Raw genomic sequence first — 22483 nt, 5'->3', positions numbered from 1 at the left:
TCTCCTGCCTCCTGATGTCCTGCTGGTACTCACCATCGACCAAGTTGGTCAGTAAGGGAGCCCACTGATGTGGGCTGCACAGGTGGCTCCCTGGGGCAAAAGCAGGGTGGGAGGGGACTGCAGTGGATTCCTCGGGTATGGTATAATAAGAAATAGATCTTTGTCCTTGGTTCCAGGCACAGAGCTCCTAAAACTCTTGGATTTTTTTTTTTTTTTTTAGACGTAGTTTTGCTCTTGTCACTGGAGTGCAATGGTGCAATCTTGGCTCACTAAAACCTCCACCTCCTGGGTTCAAGCAATTCTTCTGCCTCAGCCTCCCGAGTAGCTGGGATTACAGGTGCCTGCCATCACACCTGGCTAATTTTTTTTTTTTGTATTTTTAGTAGAGATGGGGTTTCACCATGTTGGCCAGGCTGGTCTTGAATTCCTGACCTCAGGTGATACACCGATCTCGGCCTCCCAAAGTGCTGTGATTACAGGTGTGAGCCACCATGCCTGGTCACGGAATTTCTTGAGTGATAGGATTTTGTTATTTGCAACGAGCCCCATTTCATCATACCTGCACTTATGCTAATGAGGTGACAGGGTAGGGCCACTAGATTGCCTCAGGATGGAGCTGGTCACCAAAAAGACCAAGAGATTAGAGGGTCAGAATGTTCAGCCCCACTCACGGAGCTCTAAGAAAGGGAGAGGAGCTGAAGATTAAGGTCTATAAAAACTCTTAAATGACAAGATTTGATGAGCTTCCAGGTTCGTGAACACATTGAGGTGCTGGGAAGGTGGTGCTCCTGGAGGGGACATGGAAGCCTCTAGCAACCTACTCCCCCAGGATCATGCCCAGTGCATCTTTCCCATCTGGCTGTTCATGAGTGGTATCCTTCATAACAAACCAGGAAATGTAAGTAAAGGGCCTTCCTGAGTTTCGTGAGCCATTGTTGCAAATTATCAAACCCACAGAAAGGATCCTAGGAATCCCCAATTGATGGCCAGTTGGTCAGAAGTGCAGGAGTTGCACTTGGCATCTGAAGAGGGGACAGTCTTGTGGAATGGAGCCCTTTGACTTGTGGGATTTGATGCTAACTCTAGATGGATAGTGTCAGAATGGGATTACATTGTAGTACACCCAGCTTGTGTCCAGAGAGTTAGAGAATTGCTTGATGTGGAAAAAATCCACACATTTGCTGTCAGAAGTGTTGTGTGAGTAGAGAGAAATAGTGTTTTCGCAGAGAGGGGCAAATGGAACAAGTCCAGTGCTAGGCTCTGAGGGATTTTGCCCATGAAAGAACCAGCATGGTGCCCTGCACAGGGGAGGTGCTCGGGTGAGTTGGTTCCTGCTCCAGGGGGAGCTCAGAAGACACGGTCCCTGTTCTCATTGCCTATTCTGCAGAGGCATGGAGCCCTGTTGGGGAGAAGGCTTGTCTTGTCTAGCACCCCCACGCCACCATCCCCAGAAGGCTGACTGGCATTTCTGTCCACAGTACATTCAGGCATTCACCAATGAGACGTGGCAGGCGCGTACTGGAGAGCCACTGCCCGACCACCTAGTCCTACTTATGTGGTCCCTCATCGTGTCCCTGTATCCCCTGGGAGGCCTCTTTGGAGCACTGCTTGCAGGTCCCTTGGCCATCACGCTGGGAAGGTAAGTGCTTCCTGTGTACCCCCTGAATGCCCTTTAATGCGGAGCGCTGCAGCCTGCAGGCTGAGGAATGTGGAAGAAGGAATAGGCCCAGCAAGCTCCAGGCCCAGATCAGCTCCTCATCCAGCCTCTTACTCTGCCTGGAGTTTCACCTTGCAAGCCACGTCTTCAGGGATTTGGTAGAGCAAACAGTCCTGTGCTACAAGAAGGAGGACTCCTGGTTTCTAATTTCATGTCTGCCAACAAGTGCTAACTGACCTTAAACAAGTATTTTCTTCCTGGGCCTCACTTTCCTCCTGCGTATCTAATGCAGTTCTTGGATTTCAAACAATACAAACTGACTCTGATTAACAGAATCAAAAATGTAATAGCTGGAAGGATATTGGGGCAGCTCATAGCATGAAAGAAGTTCTTAGAAGCCAGGCCTGGCGAGGCATGGTGGCTCACCCACATAATCCCAGCATTTTGGGAGGCTGAGGGGGGCAGATTGCATGGGTCCAGGAGTTTGCGAACAGTCTGGGCAATATAGTGAGACCCCATCTCTACAAAAAATTAGCCAGGTATGGGCTGGGCGCAGTGGCTCATGCCCGTAGTCGTAGCACTTTGAGAGGCTGAGGCGGGTGGATCACCTGAGGTCAGGAGCTTAAGACCAGCCTGACCAACATGGTGAAAACCCATCTCTACTAAACATACAAAAATTAGCAGGGCGTGGTAGCACATTCCTGTAGTCCTGGCTACTCAGGAGGCTGAGGCAGGAGAATTGCATGACCCCGCAAGGCAGAGGTTGCAGTGAGCCAAGATCATACCACTGCACTCCAGCCTGGGCGACAGAACAAGACTCCGTCTCAAAAAAAAAAAAAAAAATTAACCAGTTATGGTGGTGCATGCCTGTAGACTCAGCTACTCGGAAGGCTGCGGCAGGAAGATCACCTGAGCCTAGGAGATCGAGGCTGCAGTGAGCCTTGATTGTGCCACTGTACTCCAGCCTGGATGACACACTGAGCCGCTGTCTCAAAACAGCCGGCTTGCTAGCGATCTTAGTCTGTTTTTGTTGCCATAACAAAATAACTGAGACTGGGTAATGTATAAAGAACAGAAATTTACTTTCTCACAGTTTTGGAGGCTGTGAAGTCCAAGATCAAGGCACCAGCAGATTCAGTGTACTGTGAGGGCTACTCTTTCTGCTTCCAAGATGGTGCCTTGTCCCTGTGTCCTCACACGGCAGAAAGGGCGAATGCTGTGTCCTCATATGGTGAAAGACAAAAGGGCAAAAGGCAAAAAGAGCCTGCCTAGTTCCCTCCAGCCCTTTTATAAAGCACTAGTCCCATCAGTGAAGGTGGAGTTCTCATGGCCTAATCAATCTCCCAAAGGCCTACCTCTAAATACTGTTGCATCGGAAATTAAATTTCAACCTGAATTTTGGAAGAGACACAAACCTTCAAACCATAGCACCAGCACTGGATCAGCAAGACTGGATTAGACCACTGGGCTCATATCTGCACCGTGGGGAGTAGGGGAACAGTCGCAAACAAAAGTGGGGCTCTTCCCACGAAGAAGACGGAGCTAATAACTATTGCGTGGCTATCTCATGATACCTGGTACAGCTGGCATAAGCATGAAAGGAAGAAATTAAAAATTCAAATTTAGCATGTATGCCTATTCTAATTACAGCAAATGTCTGTTCCTCTCCCCAGGACAGGGGGATGTAGTTCTTCCATTCAGCAGCTGACTGGAGCTCTGAAATGTGTTGCCATCGTTGGGTGCTCAGGGTTGGTTGTGTAGGGGAACACAACCATCTTGGTGACAGGAAGCCCCTATTGTTCAGCCCATGTGCATTTTCTGTCCTTCCTACCCTATTTGCTTTGTTTATCACCCAACTGAGTAAGCACCGGGATGGTTGAGGAAGGCAGTTGAATGCCATCTACAGATAGAGGGTCATATTGTCCTTCTGCTTATGAAGAGCCTCTTTGCAGCGGGAAGGGGCTTCTGATAAGCAGAAACATATTTATGTATATTTTCAGTTTCTGGGCTAATTTTATTTTATTTTTTATTTTTTTGAGACGGAGTTTCACTCTTGTTGCCCAGGCTGGAGTGCAATGGCGTGATCTCGGCTCACCGCAACCTCCGCCTCCCGGGTTCAAGTGATTCTCCTGCCTCAGCCTCCCGAGTAGTTGGAATTACAGGCGCCCACCACCATGCCTGGCTAATTTTGTATTTTTAGTAGAGATGGGGTTTCTCCATGTTGGTCAGGCTGGTCTCGAACTCCTGACCTCAGGTGATTCACCCACCTTGGCTTCCCAAAGTGCTGGGATTACAGGCGTGAGCCATGGCACCTAGCTATATTTTCAGGTTCTGGGCTAATTTTAAAAGATACACCCACTTAGTGTTTCCCTGTACCTCCTTGAAACCAGTCTTCAAATTCTGCTTCATCTAAGACTTTTTGTCCAACTAAATCTTTTGAAAGAGGGACAGGCCGGGTGTGGTGGCTCCTGCCTGTAATCCCAGCACTTTGGGAGACTGAGGCGGGGGGATCACCTGAGGTCAGGAGTTAAAGCAGCCTGGCCAACATGGTGAAACCCCATCTCTACTAAAACTACAAAAATTAGCCGGGCATGGTGGCGGGTGCCTGTAATCCCAGCTACTCGGCAGGCTGAGGCAGGAGAATCACTTGAACCCGGGAGGCGGAGGTTGCAGTGAGCCAAAATTGTGCCAATGCACTCCAGCCTGGTAGATAAGAGTGAGACTCCATCTCAAAAAAAAAAAAAAAAAGACAGAGGCAAAAGAAGAAGTCCATGCTAGGCCAGGCACGGTGGCTCACACCTGTAATCCCAGCACTTTGGGAGGCCGAGGCGGGCGGATCACGAGGTCAGGAGATTGAGACCATCCTGGCTAACACGGTGAAACCCGTCTCTACTAAAAAAATACAAAAAAATTAGCCGGGCATGGTGGCGGGTACCTGTAGTCCCAGCTACTAGGGAGGCTGAGGCAGGAGAATGGCGTGAACCCAGGAGGCGGAGCTTGCAGTGAGCCGAGATCGCGCCACTGCACTCCAGCCTGGGCGGCAGAGTGAGATTCTGTCTCAAAAAGAAAAAAAAAAAAAAAAAAAGAGCCAATACTAAACAATCTGTCTATAGGATAAGTTAAGTTAAGTTTAAGTCCTTCAATACCTTTAGGTCCAAGCTGATGTGAGTGACCTATTCATGGGACACTTTGGGATCCACATTGGGCAAGTTTGGTTTATACCACTTCTATTCAGTCACGGAGTGCTACAGGGCACACTCAACCTTAGTAGGAGGGTGTCATACAGCACCCAGTTATGATGAGTACATGGCCCTGTGGCATCCTGCAGCCTGGTGTTTATTCCCCACTAGGGCCTAGTGACAAGGCCAGGAGCTCTTTCTCCTTAAGAGGATAGCAGGCTGGGCATGGTGGCTCGTGCCTATAATTCCAGCACTTTGGGAGGCCAAGGCAAGAGGATCTCTTGAGCCCAGGAGTTTGAGACTAGCCTGGGCAACATAGCAGAACCCCATCTCTACAAAAAAAAAAAAAAAAAAAAAGAGAAAGAAAAAATTAGCCAGGCATTGTGGCGCACACCTGTGGTCCCAGCTACTGAGGAGTCTGAGGTGGGAGGATCACCTGGGCCTGGGAGGTCAAGGCTGCAGTGAGCTGTTATAGCACCAGTGTACTCAAGCCTAGGTGACATAGTGAGACCCTATCTCTAAATATATATATATATGGGGATAGTAATCTGCTGAAGGAGAGTAGCTCAACTTAAAGAGCTTTGGTTTTGCATTGTGATCCCTTTTTAGGGTATTTTAACTGCTACTTTGAGCACCACAGGCTCTCCTAAAGCTAAAGGGTTGAGTAGCAGAGCTCTTTGAACTTGGCTTGGGGCCACGATCATGTATAGTTGCTAGTACTCTGCGACGTGAATTTGGCTTTGACCCACTAGAGAATATACTTCTCTTGCTTAGCATCACTCAAAGCTACCAGGTTTTCAAGTCACCTGATAAATGTGCCAGGTCACGACACCTGATGTGGTATTCTGCTGCCTCCAAAATGGAAAGAAGCTCTCAGAGGTTTGCCCCTCCTCCTTAGAGGAAGGGGACCAAGGTGCAGCAATTTGTCATGCACTTTGGAGAAAATACGCTGCCACCTTAGTCCTCTAGACCTCAGGAACTTCGTTGGAGTGGCAGCCCCCTATCTCATTATTAATCTTCTACTCTTTGTCACACTGTACCTTACCAAGATTTCTAGTGCACTTGCTGCTTCCTCTTCTCCAGGTCCTTTCTGTAGGAACTCATCAAAATAGTGGGACAGCAGCATGTCCTGTGGGATGCACAGCTCCCCGTGGAATGCACAGCTCCCCGTGGAATGGACTGTGGCCTACAGCTGGACAGCTGCTATATCCTTTTTTTTTCTTTTTTTGAGACAGAGTCTCGCTCTGTCACCCAGGCTAGAGTGCAGTGGCGCGACTCGGCTCACTGCAACCTCCGCCTCCCGGGTTCAAGAGATTCTCCTGCCTCAGCCTCCTGAGTAGCTGGGATTACGGGCGCGTGCCACCATGCTCGGCTTAATTTTATATTTTTAGTAGAGACAGGGTTTCACTATGTTGGTCAGGCTGGTCCCGAACTCCTGACCTCAGGTGATCCACCGGCCTCGGCCCCCCCAAGCTGCTGATTACAGACACGTGTGTGTGTGTGTGTGTACGCGTGTGTGTGTGTGTGTGTGTGTGTGTGTAGCATGGTGGGGGGAGCACAGTGGAAGACCTTGAATTTATTTATTATTTATGTATTAGATGGGTTCAAGCAATTCTCCTGCCTCAGCCTCCCCACTACCTGGGATTACAGGCGCCTGCCACCATGCCTGGCTAATTTTTGTGTTTTTAGTAGAGATGGGGTTTCACCATGTTGGCCAGGCTGGTCTTGAACTTCTGACCTTGTGATCCCCCCACCTCAGCCTCCAAAAATGCTGGGATTATAGGCGTGAGCTGCTGCACCCGGCTGCTGCTATACACTTAAGGCAGGTCGGTGGAGGTGTATGACTGTTCCAGCAAGGTGAATGCTACGTGTTTTTGGCAATGTCTGTGTATTGAAATGGAGCAAAATGCACTCACCAGATTGAAGTACTTAATTATTATTAATGGATTTATTAATTCCAGTGAGGAAAATGTATATTATTGTAATTATAATTATTAGTTACAATTGGAGTTACCACTGGATCAAGTTTGTTATAATCTACTGTCATTTTTCATTCTCTAGACACAAGAGACCTAAGCTTTGGCTCATATTTTATCACCAATGTGCTGGTGACTTTGAGCAGAACACTGGCCACTTCTGGTCTTCAGTTTCCCTCTCAGTACAGTGAGCTATATGATCACAGTGAGCTCTCCTGGGTGATCTGTATGACAGCACTTCTGAGCTCAATATGAGGAGCCAAAGCTAATGCTTTATCATGATGGAGCAGGTGACATTTCCAATGTCCCCTCCTTGGGTTGGTGTCTGTCCCATTGACCAAGGCATTGAGACATACAGCCATTCTGAGTTGTGAGAAGTGACTCTGTAGTACATGGAGGAAAATATAAGGAAACTCTACTTGACTCTCTATGTGTCTCTTCCTTCACTCTTAAAGTTCCTGTTCTTCCTCCCTGGAGTTTTATTGAATCTGAGAAATTACATATTAGTACCTTCATTGTTGCTGTTGAGACAGGGTCTCACTCTGTCACCAAGGCTGGAGTGCAGTGGCGTGATCATGGCTCACTGCAGCCTCGTACTCTTGGGCTCCAGCAATCTTCCCACCTTAGCCTCCTGAGTAGCTGAAATTACAGGAGTGTGCCATCATGCATGGCTAATTTTTTTTTTTTTTTTTTGAGATGGAATTTCGCTCTTGTTGCCCAGGCTGGAGTGCAGTGGCGCAATCTCGGCTCACCACAACCTCCACCTCTCGGGTTCAAGCGATTCTCCTGCCTCAGTCTCGAGTAGCTGGGATTACAGGCATGTGCCACCATGCCTGGCTAATTTTGTATTTTTTTTTTTAGTAGAGACAGGGTTTCTCCATATTGGTCAAGCTGGTCTCGAACTCCTCACCTTAGGTGATCCACCCACCTCAGCCTCCCAAAGTGCTGGGATTACAGGCGTGAGCCACTGCGCCCAGCCTAATTTTTTTTGTATTTTTTGTAGAGATGGGATTTCATCATGTTGCCCTGGCTGGTCTCCTGGGATCAGGTGATCTGCCCGCTTCGACCTCCCAAAGTATTGGGATTAAAGGCATGAGCCACTATGCCCAGCCCAATTTTTACAGATATTTTAAAAATTATGTGTTACAACAGACCTGTAAGTGTAGGAACTCTCATCTCATTTGACAGCAAGGATACCAGGACTCAAGGCATTTAATGGCATACTACATACATTTGTTGTGTGTGTCTAATTAGGGCTTGTTACAGTTGCAAAGAGTGGTCCCCAGGGATGGTCCCTCTGGACTGAATCACAGCCTCTCTTTCTGTGTGTTTCACTTCCCCCAAGGAAGAAGTCCCTCCTGGTGAATAACATCTTTGTGGTGTCGGCAGCAATCCTGTTTGGATTCAGCCGCAAAGCAGGCTCCTTTGAGATGATCATGCTGGGAAGACTGCTCGTGGGAGTCAATGCAGGTATAGGGTGGGGGCTTCTCGTCCTGCCTCTCTATGCCTATTTATTCATAAATTCATAAATTCCTTTTATTTCATTTCTTCCTTCATTTCCTCCCTTTATTCATTTATTTATTTTTTATTTATGCCTACCTTTGTCACAAAGGGATGAAGTATAGTTTATCTTAAAGGGCTCATATAACTAGATATTTAAAGTAGGTACAGAACAATGGAAAAGTTGTGTAGGGGTGGGGGAATAAGCATCTCCAAACTTACACTAACAGAGGTCCCATGTTTGAGTAACACTCTAAGCCATGAGCTTCCTGGTAGCCAAAGTGTAAAGGGATATAGGATGAGTTTTCTGATCTTCCCTCAGAAGCAGAATGCCCTGTTAGGTACTCCTCGGTTTCTGGGGCTTTTCATGGGAGAGAGCAGAATTTTGAGCACATCCACCTGGGTTTTTAGGGGCTCCAACCAACAAGTCATCTCTTGACACCCTACTGTTTATACAGCCAAGTGGTGATGTTATCTATATGATGCTATCTATGTTAGTTATCTATTTGTTTGAAACAAATAACTCCAAAATTAAGTGACTTAAAACAATCAACATTTATAATCTCACAGTTTCTGTGGGCCAGGAACCTAGGAATGTCTTAGGTAGGTGGCTCTGGCTTGGGATCTCTGACGGGGCTGTGCTCAAGCTGTCAGCCAGGGCTGCAGACGTCGGAAGGGTTGGCTGGGGCTGGAGGATCCGCTTCCAAGATGCTCCCTCACATGCCATTGGCAGGAGTTCTCAGCTGCCCACTTTGGGGGGCTCTCCACAGAGTTGCTTGAGGATCTTCACAACATGGCAGCTGGCTTCCTCCAGAGTGATCTGAGGGAGTGAGGAGGGGAGGGAGAGAGAGGGAGACAGGGAGACAGAGAGAGGGCATGCGCAAGAAGTCCAGATGCTTTTTATGTCCTAATTCCAGAGGTCATACACCATTATTCTGCTCATTAGAAGTGAGTTACTAAGAGTAGCCCACGATCCAGGGGAAAGGAACCAGGTCAGACTTTGTCTTCATGTCCCAAGTACCCATCAAAGAAGGAACCCCCAGCTAAATGTTTGTAGGAAGAACAGGGGCACCTCCGAGACTCCTTGGCAATCAGCATAGCAGCCTTCCTTTCAGTTATCTTTGCCCTCGTAGATAGAGGGGCAGGACCTTGATGGGAGAACCCCTAGGTTAGGGAGGGCATACTGCGTTCCCAGGGGTGTGACACCACAACACAGTGGCCTCTTAGCTTTTGCCATTTGTCACCCTCTGGGAGGGCACTGGGGTGCTCTCCAGCTCTCTGTTTTCCTGAAGGGCAGTGTAGGTGCCAGGGTCTTCCCTGGGGGAGCCAGGGTGAGGTGAGAACAGCTGTAGTGATCAATGAAGGAATTGACATGAGTGCTGGGACAGCTGGTAGCCATCCAGGATGTGGTCCTACCTTCCTCCTCCCACCCCCCGCACAGCCCCCTCAGAGCCCTTCACACTCAGGTCCCAGTGATGGGACCTAGGAAGAGCCCATGAACGTGTGGGACTGTGGCCAGGGACCAGGATGGGAGCGGATCTGAGAAAGCCCTCTCTCAGAAGTTCTGAAGAGTAGAGTTGCGATCCTGTTGGCCCCTCAGCAGGTGAAGAAGAACCCCTGAGTGTGGGGAGTGAGGCATCAGCCCTCAGTGCCAGGATCCAGTTGAGTGGCTGGACAGTGCTGAGTGGGGCAGGGGAGACAGGTTGGGTGTCGTGGAGGGGGGTCCCAGCTGGTGGCTGACGTGCCTCTGCTGTGCACACGTCCAGGCGTGAGCATGAACATCCAGCCCATGTACCTGGGGGAGAGCGCCCCTAAGGAGCTCCGAGGAGCTGTGGCCATGAGCTCAGCTATCTTTACGGCTCTGGGGATCGTGATGGGACAGGTGGTCGGACTCAGGTAAGCACCCCTCCCCCACATGCATTGAATATTTTGGAGATACCAGTAAAAGCGTTTCTTCACCTAAATGTCTCCACTACCCACTAGTAGATTAAAGCATTGTTGCTTTGCATGAAGGCATCAAATCATCTATCCACATCTCTGCTGCCAATTCACAAAATGGGTATCAGTCAGTACACTGCAATGTGAATCACCTTTTCCCATCCTCTCCAGGTCAGGGAGCAAAGAACAGGTCTTGACAGAGGAGAGGGTGAAAATTTGGGCTTTCAAAGAGAAACGTGTTCCAGTCATTCCAGAAAAAAGAGGAGAAGGCAGAGCCTGGACCCTTGGGAAGAGGAGTTGTTAGGGATGAGGTGGGGCAGTGGCCCTGTCCTATCTTGGTCCCAACCTCGGTGGGAGGGATCTTGATGTTCAGACCCAGACTTGGATAGGAAGAGGCACGGGGCAGTTGCAGACTCTCTACAGGGAGGTGTGCGGGTGGGCAGGAGAGCAGGGTGGTAGGACTCTGGCAAAGAGGCATCTGGCTCGGCCTCTCCTCTGCCTCCTTAGGGAGCTCCTAGGTGGCCCTCAGGCCTGGCCCCTGCTGCTGGCCAGCTCCCTGGTGCCCGGGGCGCTCCAGCTCGCTTCCCTGCCTCTGCTCCCTGAAAGCCCGCGCTACCTCCTCATTGACTGTGGAGACACCGAGGCCTGCCTGGCAGGTGAGTCTCTGTCCTTGGGCTCCCAGACTGCCCTTGACCAAGGGGTGCATCTCCCCAGAGTGTATGGGTCCCCATTTCATAGGTGTCATTTATCAAGAAAAAGCTATCCTTCTCTTTGTGCCTCAATTTCATGATCTGCCCATACCTGCCTTCAATCAGAACTGTATCAAGTGGCTGTCCTGACTGCCAGGCAGCAGAATGGATCAGAACTAGCCACTGTTATTCAAGAACTCCAGAGTGGTGCAGAGAAACACACGCATGCACACACACACACACACACAGAGTGAAACACCTGTGCAAGTCCTCACCTACCCAATGCCAACTGGGTGTTAGTCATCTTATCAGTTAACTATGGCTACAGTAAGAATGCCTAAGGAACAATCGCAACATCTCTGCTTTAGAGCAACAATTATTTACTGCATCTTTTATTCATGTACTTGCCTGGCTGGCTGCACAGCTGGGCTAGTTCACAGTGTGGGGCGGGAGAGAGGGGCAGTGGTGAGGTTCAGTTGGCCGATCTAGGCTGGTCTAGACTGGAGCCATTCAGCTTTGCTGCACTTTCTGTCCTCTCACTTTTGGTACCAACGAGTTAGCCTAGGAATAGTATGGTCATGGCAGAGAAACAAGAAACCAAATCCAGTTGCATAAGCGCTTTCCAAACCTTTGGTCCCCTTTTGCCATTAACATTCCATTGGCCAAAGTGAGTCAATCATGCTGCCGAATCCCAAGTCAAGGGATGGGAAAATTGATGGCATATCCTCTCCCATTGCGAGGGGTGTGGATTTAAGGAGGGGTGAAGACCAGGGCCCATTAGTGTACTCTTCTTTGTCACCATGGCCACAATGATTACTTATGTCTCTCCTCTGTGCAAAATGTGTTCAGTCCCATCCCAGGATCCCCCAAAGTCTCATCCAATCATGGCATCGGGCTTGAAGTCCCAGATCTTAGACCACATTAAGTCTATATGGGCCTTTTCTTGATCCAGAAACCTAGGATCTAGAAAGATAAGTCTTCTTCCCTTCCCACACTCAGCATGCAATGGTGAAAAGTAAGATGAGGTAACCAAAATTAATGCTCTCATTTCAGAAACGAGGAAGCAAGGCAGGCACAGAGCAGTCACTAATCTGTAACAATTCTGAAGTGCCCCTAGGAAAATATGGCCATGTCCCCTGCCTTGGGGGTAGGGAGTATTCTTTGTTCAAGTTCCAGCTCTGTCCCCTGCCCCCTAGGAAGGGCACCCCAGGCCATGGTTCTTTTATTTTTTTTATTTTTATTTTTATTTTTTTAGAGACAGGTTTTCGCTTGTCCAGGCTGGAGTGCTGTAGCTGTTCATAGGCACGACCCCATTGTTGATCAGCATGGAAGTTTTCTTCTTTTTTGTTTTTGTTTTTTTTTATTTTGTTTGGGACAGGGTCTCACTCTGTCACCCAGGCTGGAGTGGCGTGATCTCACTGCAACCTCCACCTCCCAAGCCCAATCAATTCTCCCACCTCAGCCTCCTGAGTAGCTGGGACTACTGGCCCATGCCACCACATTTGGCTAATTTTTTTTTTATTATTGTATTTTTTGTAAAGATGGAGTTTCACCTTTTCGCCTGGGCAGGTCTCAAACTCCTGAGCTCAAGTGATCCACCCCCCTTGGCCTCCCAAAGTGCTTGGATTATAGGTATGAGCCATTGTATCCAGCTAGCACGGGAGTTTTGAACTGTCCTATTTCCATCCTGGGCCAGTGCATTCCTCCTTAGGCAGCCTGGTGGTCCCTGCTCCTGGGACGTCACTATATTGATGCTGAACTTAGTGCAGACACCTGATCTGCCTAGCGTACTACAACCCAGAGCTCCTGGGCCCAGGCGATCCTCCTGCCTCAGCCTCTTGAGTAGCTGGGACTCTAGGCACACACCACTATGCATGGCTCTCCATGCTTCTTGCGTCTGCCCTCTGAGATGTTTTTCCTTTTCTGTCACCTTCCTTGATTCCTTCTGAAGAGGGCGTTGCACAATGTGCTGCTTTCGATGGTTGAGCAAATTTCTCAGCCTGCTTCCTGCCTATAGAGAGTTGGGGCAGGCCGGGCATCAGCTCACGCCTCTAATCCCAGGGAGGCTGAGGCGGGCAGATCACAAGGTCAAGAGATTGAGACCAGCCTGGCCAACATGGTGAAACCCCATCTCTACTAACAATACAAAAATTAGCTGGGTATGGTGGCACATACCTGTAGTCCCAGCTACTAGGGAGGCTGAGGCAGGAGAATTGCTTGAACCCGAGAGGCAGAGGTTGCAGTGGCAGGAGAATTGCTTGAACCCGAGAGGCGGAGGTTGCAGTGAGCCAAGATGGTGCCACTGCACACTGCACTCCAGCCTGGTGACAGAGTGAGACTCCGTCTCAAAAAAAAAAAGAAAAGAAAAGAAAAGGAAAGAAAGTTGTGGCACAGAAGTCTTATATTTCAAATTGTCCTGGTCTTTTTTTTGTCCAAACTGGCAGAGCTTTTGCCAATACAACTTTCTCAAAAATGATGTGAGTTTCCTATGTATTTGAGGTTTTTTCATGTGCCAACAAACCACGCTCACAATTATTTTTGAGACAGGCTTCTCTCCCAAGGCCTAACTGCTGGTATTTAGGGTATGTCAGGCTACCGTGAACCAACACCCTCAAGCCTCCTAAATGCCCCCTTTTCTAGCTGTGAGGGTCTGTGAGGCACTGCTTTAAGCCACACCCTTGATTTGATCTTTACTATGAGTCCATGGCTTCCTGGCAGTGCTCTGGATTTGATCTTTGCTCACAGGCTGTTACTTAATTTGGGATTCTTTTGCTAGCTGGAGAGGATAGAGGCGAGAAAACATTTTTTGTTGTTGCTTTCAACTAACCCAGTGTTTCTGAAATATGCTACGTTTAATTAAATTTTGTTGCCTCTGAATTCTGCTTGCAAACTGACCAGTTATTTTCTGAGCTAATTCGTCATGTCTTACAGCAAGCTTAGAATATTCATCTAACAGCAACCAGTTCATGCTTTCAACATTTGGAGTTTTCTTTGCTCAAGTCCATAAGTTCACTGAGCCCATTATCTTTCTTCCGTGTTACTGCACTATATAACATAGCTTTTCATTTCTCCAACCTCATCGCCATCCTCTGCCTTGTCTTGGAACTGATACCATATTTCACAGGTCTGTTATGGTAGCACCCACTCCTGGTGCCAATTTATTGATCAGCTTTCTATTGCTGACTAATAGATGATCATAACATCTCGGTGGTAAAGAAATAAACAAAAAAAGCAATTACTTAGCCTAAGCCTCTAAGTCCTCTGGGCTGGGCTGATCTAGGATGGTTCTGGCTGATGGCTCTGCTGATCTTGGTCATTCCTGCAACTGCAGCTCAGCTGGGCATTGGCTGATCTAGAACAGTCCCAGCGAGGGTGGCTCAGCTGGGCCCCTTTGGCTGTCCATGTCTCTTGTCATCCTCCTGGGTAGCCTGGAATGTTCTCATGAAGGCAGAAGAGCAAGTAGAAGTGAGCAAGGCCTCTTAAGGCTTAGGCTGAAACATGGCACACCCTCACTACAGCCTCATCCTATTGGCCGAGCCCGGAGCCAGGAGCAGGGATGTAGGCAGTACTTGCCCCTTTAGTGGGAGGAACTGCAAAATCACACAGCAAGCAGCGTGGGTGCAGGGAGGGGTGAAGAATTGGGTTTGATAATGTGCTGCAATAGTCATGTCCTGTCTGATATGTCCGCAGAACCCTGAGTTTCTTTCTAAAGCCTTTTTTCATCCACGTTGGCAACACCCCAACAGCCCTGAGAAATGTCAGGGCCAGGAAGATGATCTCCATCTGACCAGGGAGGCAAACAGAGACAGAGAGATTGAGAGAGACAGAGGCAGAGAGAGAGAGAGACACACACACAGACAGACACAGAGACAGAGAGATTGAGAGAGACAGAGGCAGAGAGAGAGACACACAGACACAGAGACAGAGAGATTGAGAGAGACAGAGGCAGAGAGAGAGACACACAGACACAGAGACAGAGAGATTGAGAGAGACAGAGGCAGAGAGAGAGACACACACACACACACACAGACAGACTCAGAGACAGAGAGTGAGCCAAGAAGGAAAGGAATGGTGGGATGGAGGGGGGCGTCCCTGTAGGCGGGCCAAAGAGGGGCTTGGAGACGGGGAGCTCAGTACCCTCCTCCCTGGCTCAGCACTACGGCGGCTGCGGGGCTCCGGGGACTTGGCAGGGGAGCTGGAGGAGCTGGAGGAGGAGCGCGCTGCCTGCCAGGGCTGCCGTGCCCGGCGCCCATGGGAGCTGTTCCAGCATCGGGCCCTGAGGAGACAGGTGACAAGCCTCGTGGTGCTGGGCAGTGCCATGGAACTCTGCGGGAATGACTCGGTGAGACCCCTGCCCCACCCCACACCCTGGGCCCCGGGCGCTTGGTGTTGCAGGCCGCTGGGAGCCATGGCAGGTGGAAGGGAGCCTGAAAGCCACCCTCTCCCAGGTGTATGCCTACGCCTCCTCCGTGTTCCGGAAGGCAGGAGTGCCGGAAGCGAAGATCCAGTACGCGATCATCGGGACTGGGAGCTGCGAGCTGCTCACGGCGGTTGTTAGTGTGAGTCTGGAGGGCGCCCTTCCTCCACCAGTCCTGCGGGGAGGGACCCCCAGGTCCTCTGCATTAAACCAGTTTACACTCCAGCTTATGGTGTTAAAATGCAGTGAGGGGCCAGGTGCTGTGGCTCACACCTGTAATCCCAGCACTTTGGGAGGCCGAGGCGGGTGGATCACGAGGTCAGGAGTTCGAGACCAGCCTGGCCAACATAGTGAAACCTTGTCTCTACTAAAAAATACAAAAAATTATCCGGGCGTGGTGGCAGGCACCTGTAATCCCAGGTACTCAGGAGGCTGTGGCAGGAGAATCGCATGAACCCAGTAGGTGGAGGTTGCAGTGAGCCAAGCCCTCCAGCCCAGGCAGTAGGGCTGAGGTGGGATCAGGAGTTTGAGACCAGCCTGGGCAACATGGTGAAACCCCGTCTCTGCAAAAAATACAAACATTAGCCAGGCGTGGTGGTCTTCGCCTGTAGTGCTAGCTACTGGAGAGGCTGAGGTGGGAGGATCACATGAGCCTAGGAGGTTGATACTGCAGTAAACCGAGATTGTGCCACTGCACTCCAGCCTGGGCTGGACCAGTGAGACCCTGTCTCAGCTCAGTGAGACCAGTAAGACCCTGTCTCAATCAATCAATCAATGCAGTGAGTTAGAGAGCATCTATTGAGCATCTACGGTTTGCGGGTCACTTCCAGCACCATTTTGAGATGCGGAAACTGTCTGAAGTTGGGTGATTGATTGACCAAGTTCCTTTGGGAAATTAATAAAGTCACACTGAAGCAATAAACTACCCTCACCTCCACCACCAGCTTTCTCAGGAGACCCCTTCCCATTGCCTGCCCCAGACCTCGGGGACCATGGCTGGGTGTGCGGGTCTGCGCTTTCTGCCTTTGCAGTGTGTGGTAATCGAGAGGGTGGGTCGGCGCGTGCTGCTCATCGGTGGGTACAGCCTGATGACCTGCTGGGGGAGCATCTTCACTGTGGCCCTGTGCCTGCAGGTAGCTGGGGTGGATGAGGGCTGGGGGGGTCCAGTCCGGGCTGACTTCCACCTCACCCCCGTTCCGTCCACGGCAGAGCTCCTTCCCCTGGACACTCTACCTGGCCATGGCCTGCATCTTTGCCTTCATCCTCAGCTTTGGCATTGGCCCTGGTGAGTGGGCCCAAGGGGCTCTGGGCATCCGTCATCACATAGAAGGAGTGATGGGTGCCTGGGTGCACAGTGGGTGGGTGTGAATGCAATGTCCCCTGCAGGCCCTCAGAGACCACCTCGTGCTGGGGCTTCTGGGAGGGAATGGCAGGAGGAGAGCACTGAGGGGCCCCCCATACAGACTGGGCCTGGGCTCCCACTCCCATGTCTGGGCTGGGGTGGGGGAGAGGTAGGCAGGGAGCCCTGGCCAGCAGCCCCCTGTCCCTGCCCCTCCTTCCAGCCGGAGTGACGGGGATCCTGGCCACAGAGCTGTTTGACCAGATGGCCAGGCCTGCTGCCTGCATGGTCTGCGGGGCGCTCATGTGGATCATGCTCTTCCTGGTTGGCCTGGGATTTCCCTTCATCATGGTAGGCCCGCCCCTCCTGCTGGGGGCCCTGCCTTAGGCTGTGTCCCTGTCATCCTGAGAACCCCAGTGGGAGGCTTCCATCCAGGGAGACTGAGACTGAAAGGGAGGGGTCTTAGGGGAGCAAAGAGGGGGGCAAATCCCTCCTCACGACCTGTTATGGGCCTTCCGTTTAGGGGTTGATGGAGCCACACCAGGTCTTGGGGTCTCTTTTAATCTGCAGGAGGCCTTGTCCCACTACCTCTATGTCCCTTTCCTTGGTGTCTGTGTCTGTGGGGCCATCTACACTGGCCTGTTCCTTCCTGAGACCAAAGGCAAGACCTTCCAAGAGATCTCCGAGGAATTACACAGACTCAACTTCCCCAGGCGGGCCCAGGGCCCCACGTGGAGGAGCCTGGAGGTTATCCAGTCGACAGAACTCTAGTCCCAAAGGGGTGGCCAGAGCCAAAGCCAGCTACTGTCCTGTCCTCTGCTTCCTGCCAGGGCCCTGGTCCTCACTCCCTCCTGCATTCCTTTGTTTAAGGACTATTTATTGAGCACCCTTTGTGTGCAGACATGGCTCCAGGTGCTTAGCAATCAATGGTGAGAGTGGTGTTCCAGGCTAAAGGTAATTAACTAACAGAAAATCAGTAACAACATAGTTACAGGCTGGTTGTGGCAGCTCATGACTGTAATCCCAGCACTTTGGGAGGCCAAGGTGGGAGGATCACTTGAGGCCAGAGTTTGAAACCAGCCTAGGTAACATAGTGAGACCCCCTATCTCTACAAAAAATTTAAAAAATTAGCTGGACATACTGGTATGTGCTAACAGCTCTAGCTACTCAGGAGGCTGAGGCAGCAGGATCACTTGAGTCCAAGAGTTCAAGGTAGCAGTAAGCTACGATCACACCACTGCATGCCAGACTGGGTGACAGAGGGAGACTTCATCTCTTTAAAACATAACAATAATAATTACAGACTCAGGAAATGCAGTGAAAGAAAAATACAGGCTGGCCAGGTGAGGTGGCTGATGCCTATAATCCCAGCACTTTGGGAGGCCAAGATGGGAGGATTGATTTGAGACCAGGAGTTTGAGACCAGCCTGGGCCACATAGTTAAGATCCTGTTTCCACCACAAAAAAAAAAAAAAAAAAATTAGCTGGGTGTGGTGGTACATGCCTGTGGTCCCAGCTACTCAGGAGGCTGAAATGGGAGGATCACTTGAGCCTGGGAGGTCGAGGCTGCAGTGAGTCCTAATTGAGCCACTGCACTCCAGCCTGGACAACAGAAAGAGACCATGTTTCAGAAAAAATAAATACAGGTTGTAGTGGGTATGGTATGCATACCAGGAGGCCCGACCTAGTCTGAGAGGGGAGTGGTCAGAAAAGAATTTTCTGAGGAATTGATGTTTTTAATCAACTTTATTGAGGTATAATTTATACATAATCAACTGCATCCATTTTAAGTATATATTTGGCGAGTTTTGAGTTTTAAGTATAGTTTTGGTGAATGTATACACTTGTGAAACACCACCGCAATCAAGATGCAACCTTTACCCTGCCCCAAGGCACCCACATGCCCGTTTGCTATCAATAACCAACCCCAGCCCCAGACCCGGGGAACCACTGACCTGCTTTGTGCCTCAATTAGTCAGATTTGCCTTTTTTCAGAATCTGAAGTCATTCCATACTGTATGTACACATTTGTGTCTGGCTTGGCTCCAGATAAAGTTTTTGGGATTCATGCATGTTGTTGCACGTATTAGGAGAGACTCCTTTGTATTGCTGAGTAGTATTCCCCTCTGTGGTTAGACCATGATTTATTTATCCATCTACCTGTTGGTGAACATTTTGGCTGTTTCTAATTCTTGGCCATCATGAATAAAACTGCTGTGAACATTCCTACAATAATCATTGTCTAAACATATGTTTTTATTTCTTTTGTGTCTTAGTCCATCGGGCTGCTGTAACTAAGAACCATAGCCTGGGTGGCTTATAAACAACAGAAATTTATTTTTCATGGTTCTGGAGGCTGGGAAGTCCAAGATCAAGGTGCCAGTGGATTCAGTGTCTGCTGAGGGCCCATGTCTTAATTCATAGATGGCGGTCTTCTTGCTGTGTCCTCCTAGACATGGCAGAAGGGGCAAGGGAGCTCTCTGGGGTCTCTTTTATAAGGGCACCAATCCCATTCATGCAGGCTCTGCCCTCATGACCTAATCACCTCCCAAGAGGCCCAAAGGCCCTACCTCCAAGTACCATCATACGCGGGATTAGGTTTCAAGGTATGAACCTGGGGAGGACATAAACAGTCAGTCTAGTTTTTTGGGTAAATGAATTGCTGGGCTTAATAATAAATGTATATTTAACTGTATAAAAATTGTTTTCCAAAGTGGTTGATTATACAATTTCACATTCTCATTAATAATGTATGAGTTCTGGATACTCCAAATCCTCATCAGCACTTGGTATTGTCAGTCTTTTCAATTTAGCCATTCTAGTGAGTGTGTAGTGGTATCCTGTCATTTAATTGTGGTATTTCCCTGATGACTAATAATATTTGACATCTTTTCATGTGCTCAGTATGGCTATTTGTGGGTTTTCTTTTATGAATAATTTGTTCTAATATTTTGTCTACTTTTTTTTTTTTTTTTTTTTTTGAGACAGGGTTCTCTCTCTGTCGCCCAGGCTGGAGGGCAGTGGAATGATCTCAGCTCATTGCAACCTCTGCCTCCTGGACTCAAGCGATCCTCCCACCTCAGCCCCCCAAGTAGGTGGGACCACAGGCGTGAGCCACCATGCCCTGCTAATTTTTGTATTTTTGGTAGAGATGGGATTTTGCCATGTTGGCCAGGCAAGTTTCAAACTCCTGACATCAAGTGGTCCACCCACCTTGGCTTCCCAAAGTGCTGGGATTACAGGCATGAGCCACTGCACCCAGCCCTTATCTGCTATTTTTATCAGGTTGGTTGTCATTATTTTTGAAATGTGGGCATTTTTTATACATTCTGGAAGCTAGTACTTTGTTAAATATATAGTATTGTAAATATTTTCCTGCAGTCTGTAGCTTGCCTTTTTTATTTTCTTAATGCTACCTAAGAGCAGAAATTTTTTTTTTTTTTTTTTTTTTTTTTGAGATGGAATCTCGCTCTGTCACCCAGGCTGGAGTGCAGTGGCGCGATCTCGGCTCACTGCGGCCCCGCCTCCTGGGTTTAAGCAATTCTCCTGCCTCAGCCTCCTGAGTAGCTGGGACTACAGGCACGTGCTGCCACGCTCTGCTAATTTTTTTGTATTTTTAGTAGAGATGGGGTTTCACCATGTTGGCCAGGATGATCTTGATCTCCAGACCTCATGATCCGCTTGCCTTGGACTCCCAAAGTGCTGGGATTACTGGCGTGAGCCACCTGGCCCGGCTGAGCAGAAATTTTTATTTTGGTAAAGTCTGATTTATCGGTTTTTGGTTTTTGTGATTCATGCTTTTTGTGCCATAAGATATCTTTGCCTATCCCAATGTTGCAAAGATTTTCTTCCAAATGTTGGATAGTTTTAGCTTTTACACTTATGTTGCTGATGATGAATTTCAAGTTAATTTTTGGGTATGGTGTGAGGGGTTGAGATTCCTTTTTTTTGGGTGGGGGGGACAGGGTCTCACTGTGTGTTGCCCAGACTGGAGTGCAAGTGATATGATCTCAGCTCACTGCAACCTCTACCTTCCAGACTCAAGCAATCCTCCCACCTCAGCCTCCTGAGTAGCTGGGACTACAGGTGCGTGCCACCATGCCTGACTAATTTTTTTTTTTTTTTTTTGAGGCAGAGTCTTGCTCTTTCACCCAGGTGGGACTGCGGTGGCACTATCTCTGCTCACTGCAACCTCTGTCTCCCGGGTTCACGCCATTCTCTTGCCTCAGCCTCCCTAGTAGCTGGGACTACAGGCGCCCGCCACCGCGCCCGGCTAGCCTGGCTAATTTTTGTTTTGTTTTGTTTTATTGTTTTTCTTTGTTTTTTGTAGAGACAGGCTTTTGCCATGTTGTTCAGACTGGTCCTGAACTCATGGACTCAAGCCATTCGTTTGCCAAAGTGCTGGGATTACAGGAATGAGTCACCATGCCTGGGCCTTTTTTCTTTTCTTTCTTTTTTTTTGAAATGGCTATCTGGTCGTACCAGCACCATTTGCTTAAAAAAAAGCCATCTTTTCTTCATTATTTTACTTTGGTGCCTAAATAAAGAAAATCAATGGACTATTGTTGTATAAGAAAGAATTTGGCTTTTGTCAGTAAACAGTGACTGTTAAAGAGAAGTGGTGGGGCCGTGGGTTCTCTGGGGAGAGAGAAATCTCTGGGTCTGGGGGTCAGTAGAGGTCTCAGGGAGAAGGTGACTCTGAGCTGGCTTCCCAAGGATAGACTCAGCTGGGGGCCTTTTAAAAGCTAGAGCCTTGGTGGCATGTGCCTGTAGTCCCAGCTACTCGGGAGGCTGAGGTGGGAGGATCTCTGGAGCCCAAGAGTTGGAGATTACAGTGAGCTATGATTGCACCAGTGCACTCCAGCCTGGGCCACAGAGCGAGGCCTTGTTTCTACCAAAAAAAGAAAAAAAAAAAAAAAAAGCTGGAGCCACTGGGAGGTAGCAGTGTTGCAGGATGGGAATGAAGCTCCTGTGTCCAGTCACTGTGGAGTCTTCAGGAGGCAGGGGCAGCCCTCCCAGGAGCCCTGTGTGTGCACTCTGCCCCTCTGTGTCCATCCACCCTGATCCTGCCTCTGTTGACCTGCTCCCCAGCTTACCTTTGTGCTCCAAATGGCTTCCCTGGCCGCCCTGGCTGCAGACCTCCAACGTAGAGTCATGAGTAAGAATCTGTTGACAAGCACCCCTGAGATCCTGGGGTACATGCCACAAGCAGAGCAGGCATCAGGTGACACCCAGGTCCCGGCCTGCCTTGGACACACTTGGACCCTGCCTTGGACCCCGGTCCCCAGCCTGAGCCCTGCCCTCTCACTCACCACCCACCCAGCCGGAATTGGCTCTGGCCACTCTGGGAGGGCAGGGTGGGGGTTGCAAGTCCCTGGTTACCCAGGGAGTCCCTCAGTTAGGGAGAGGAGACAGGGTCTCAGGACAGGACCTTGAAGACAAGGAAGGGCAGTGCAGAGAGGGGTGAGAGAGCCAGACTGGGTTTCTAGGGGGTGGTCCAGGGTGGGAGCTGACCTGCCTCTGCTGAGACTGCGTTCCAAGTGTGAGCGTTGATGTCTAGCCCATGTAGCTGGAGAGGAGTCACAGCCATGCTCCCCAGCTCCAGCCCACCTCCCCAGACGCCAGACCCAGTCCTCTCCCCACCTCCCAGAGAATGTGGTCAAGCCCCTCTCCTAGCCTGAATCCCTCCCTCATTTGCTAATTACCAGGACCTACATGTCCCAGCTTCCCAGGGCCAGGAGACAGGGCCCCGCCCATCTGGCAGGCTCAAGTTGGCTGCTTGGCTGC

At 49.7% G+C, this 22483-nt stretch overlaps 1 protein-coding gene across 12 annotated transcripts in view; it reads left to right on the top strand.

Annotated features, from left to right (window-relative positions):
- Positions 1–18931, top strand: part of SLC2A11 (solute carrier family 2 member 11) — a 29538-nt gene extending 10607 nt beyond the window's left edge. For 3 of the 12 annotated variants that reach the window (XM_054543161.2, XM_054543157.2, XM_063722792.1), the window contains 10 exons: positions 1479–1639; positions 8158–8282; positions 10079–10208; positions 10758–10906; positions 15094–15281; positions 15388–15498; positions 16337–16489; positions 16566–16641; positions 16919–17046; positions 17219–18931. In XM_054543161.2, coding sequence (XP_054399136.1) covers positions 1554–1639; positions 8158–8282; positions 10079–10208; positions 10758–10906; positions 15094–15281; positions 15388–15498; positions 16337–16489; positions 16566–16641; positions 16919–17046; positions 17219–17578 — 1506 coding nt within the window. In that variant the 5' untranslated portion in view covers positions 1479–1553 and the 3' untranslated portion in view covers positions 17579–18931. The remainder of the gene's footprint in view (positions 1–1478; positions 1640–8157; positions 8283–10078; positions 10209–10757; positions 10907–15093; positions 15282–15387; positions 15499–16336; positions 16490–16565; positions 16642–16918; positions 17047–17218) is intronic. The other 9 variants (XM_054543163.2, XM_024239814.3, XM_063722793.1 and 6 more) reach the window with 5 other exon arrangements.
- The last annotated feature ends 3552 nt before the right edge of the window (positions 18932–22483 follow it).

This window comes from Pongo abelii, chromosome 23 (genome assembly GCF_028885655.2).
Source record: "Pongo abelii isolate AG06213 chromosome 23, NHGRI_mPonAbe1-v2.0_pri, whole genome shotgun sequence".
Classification (NCBI taxonomy): Eukaryota; Metazoa; Chordata; class Mammalia; order Primates; family Hominidae; genus Pongo; species Pongo abelii.
The sequence above is the reverse complement of the archived record's forward strand: the minus strand, read 5'-3'. Positions and strand labels throughout refer to the sequence as shown.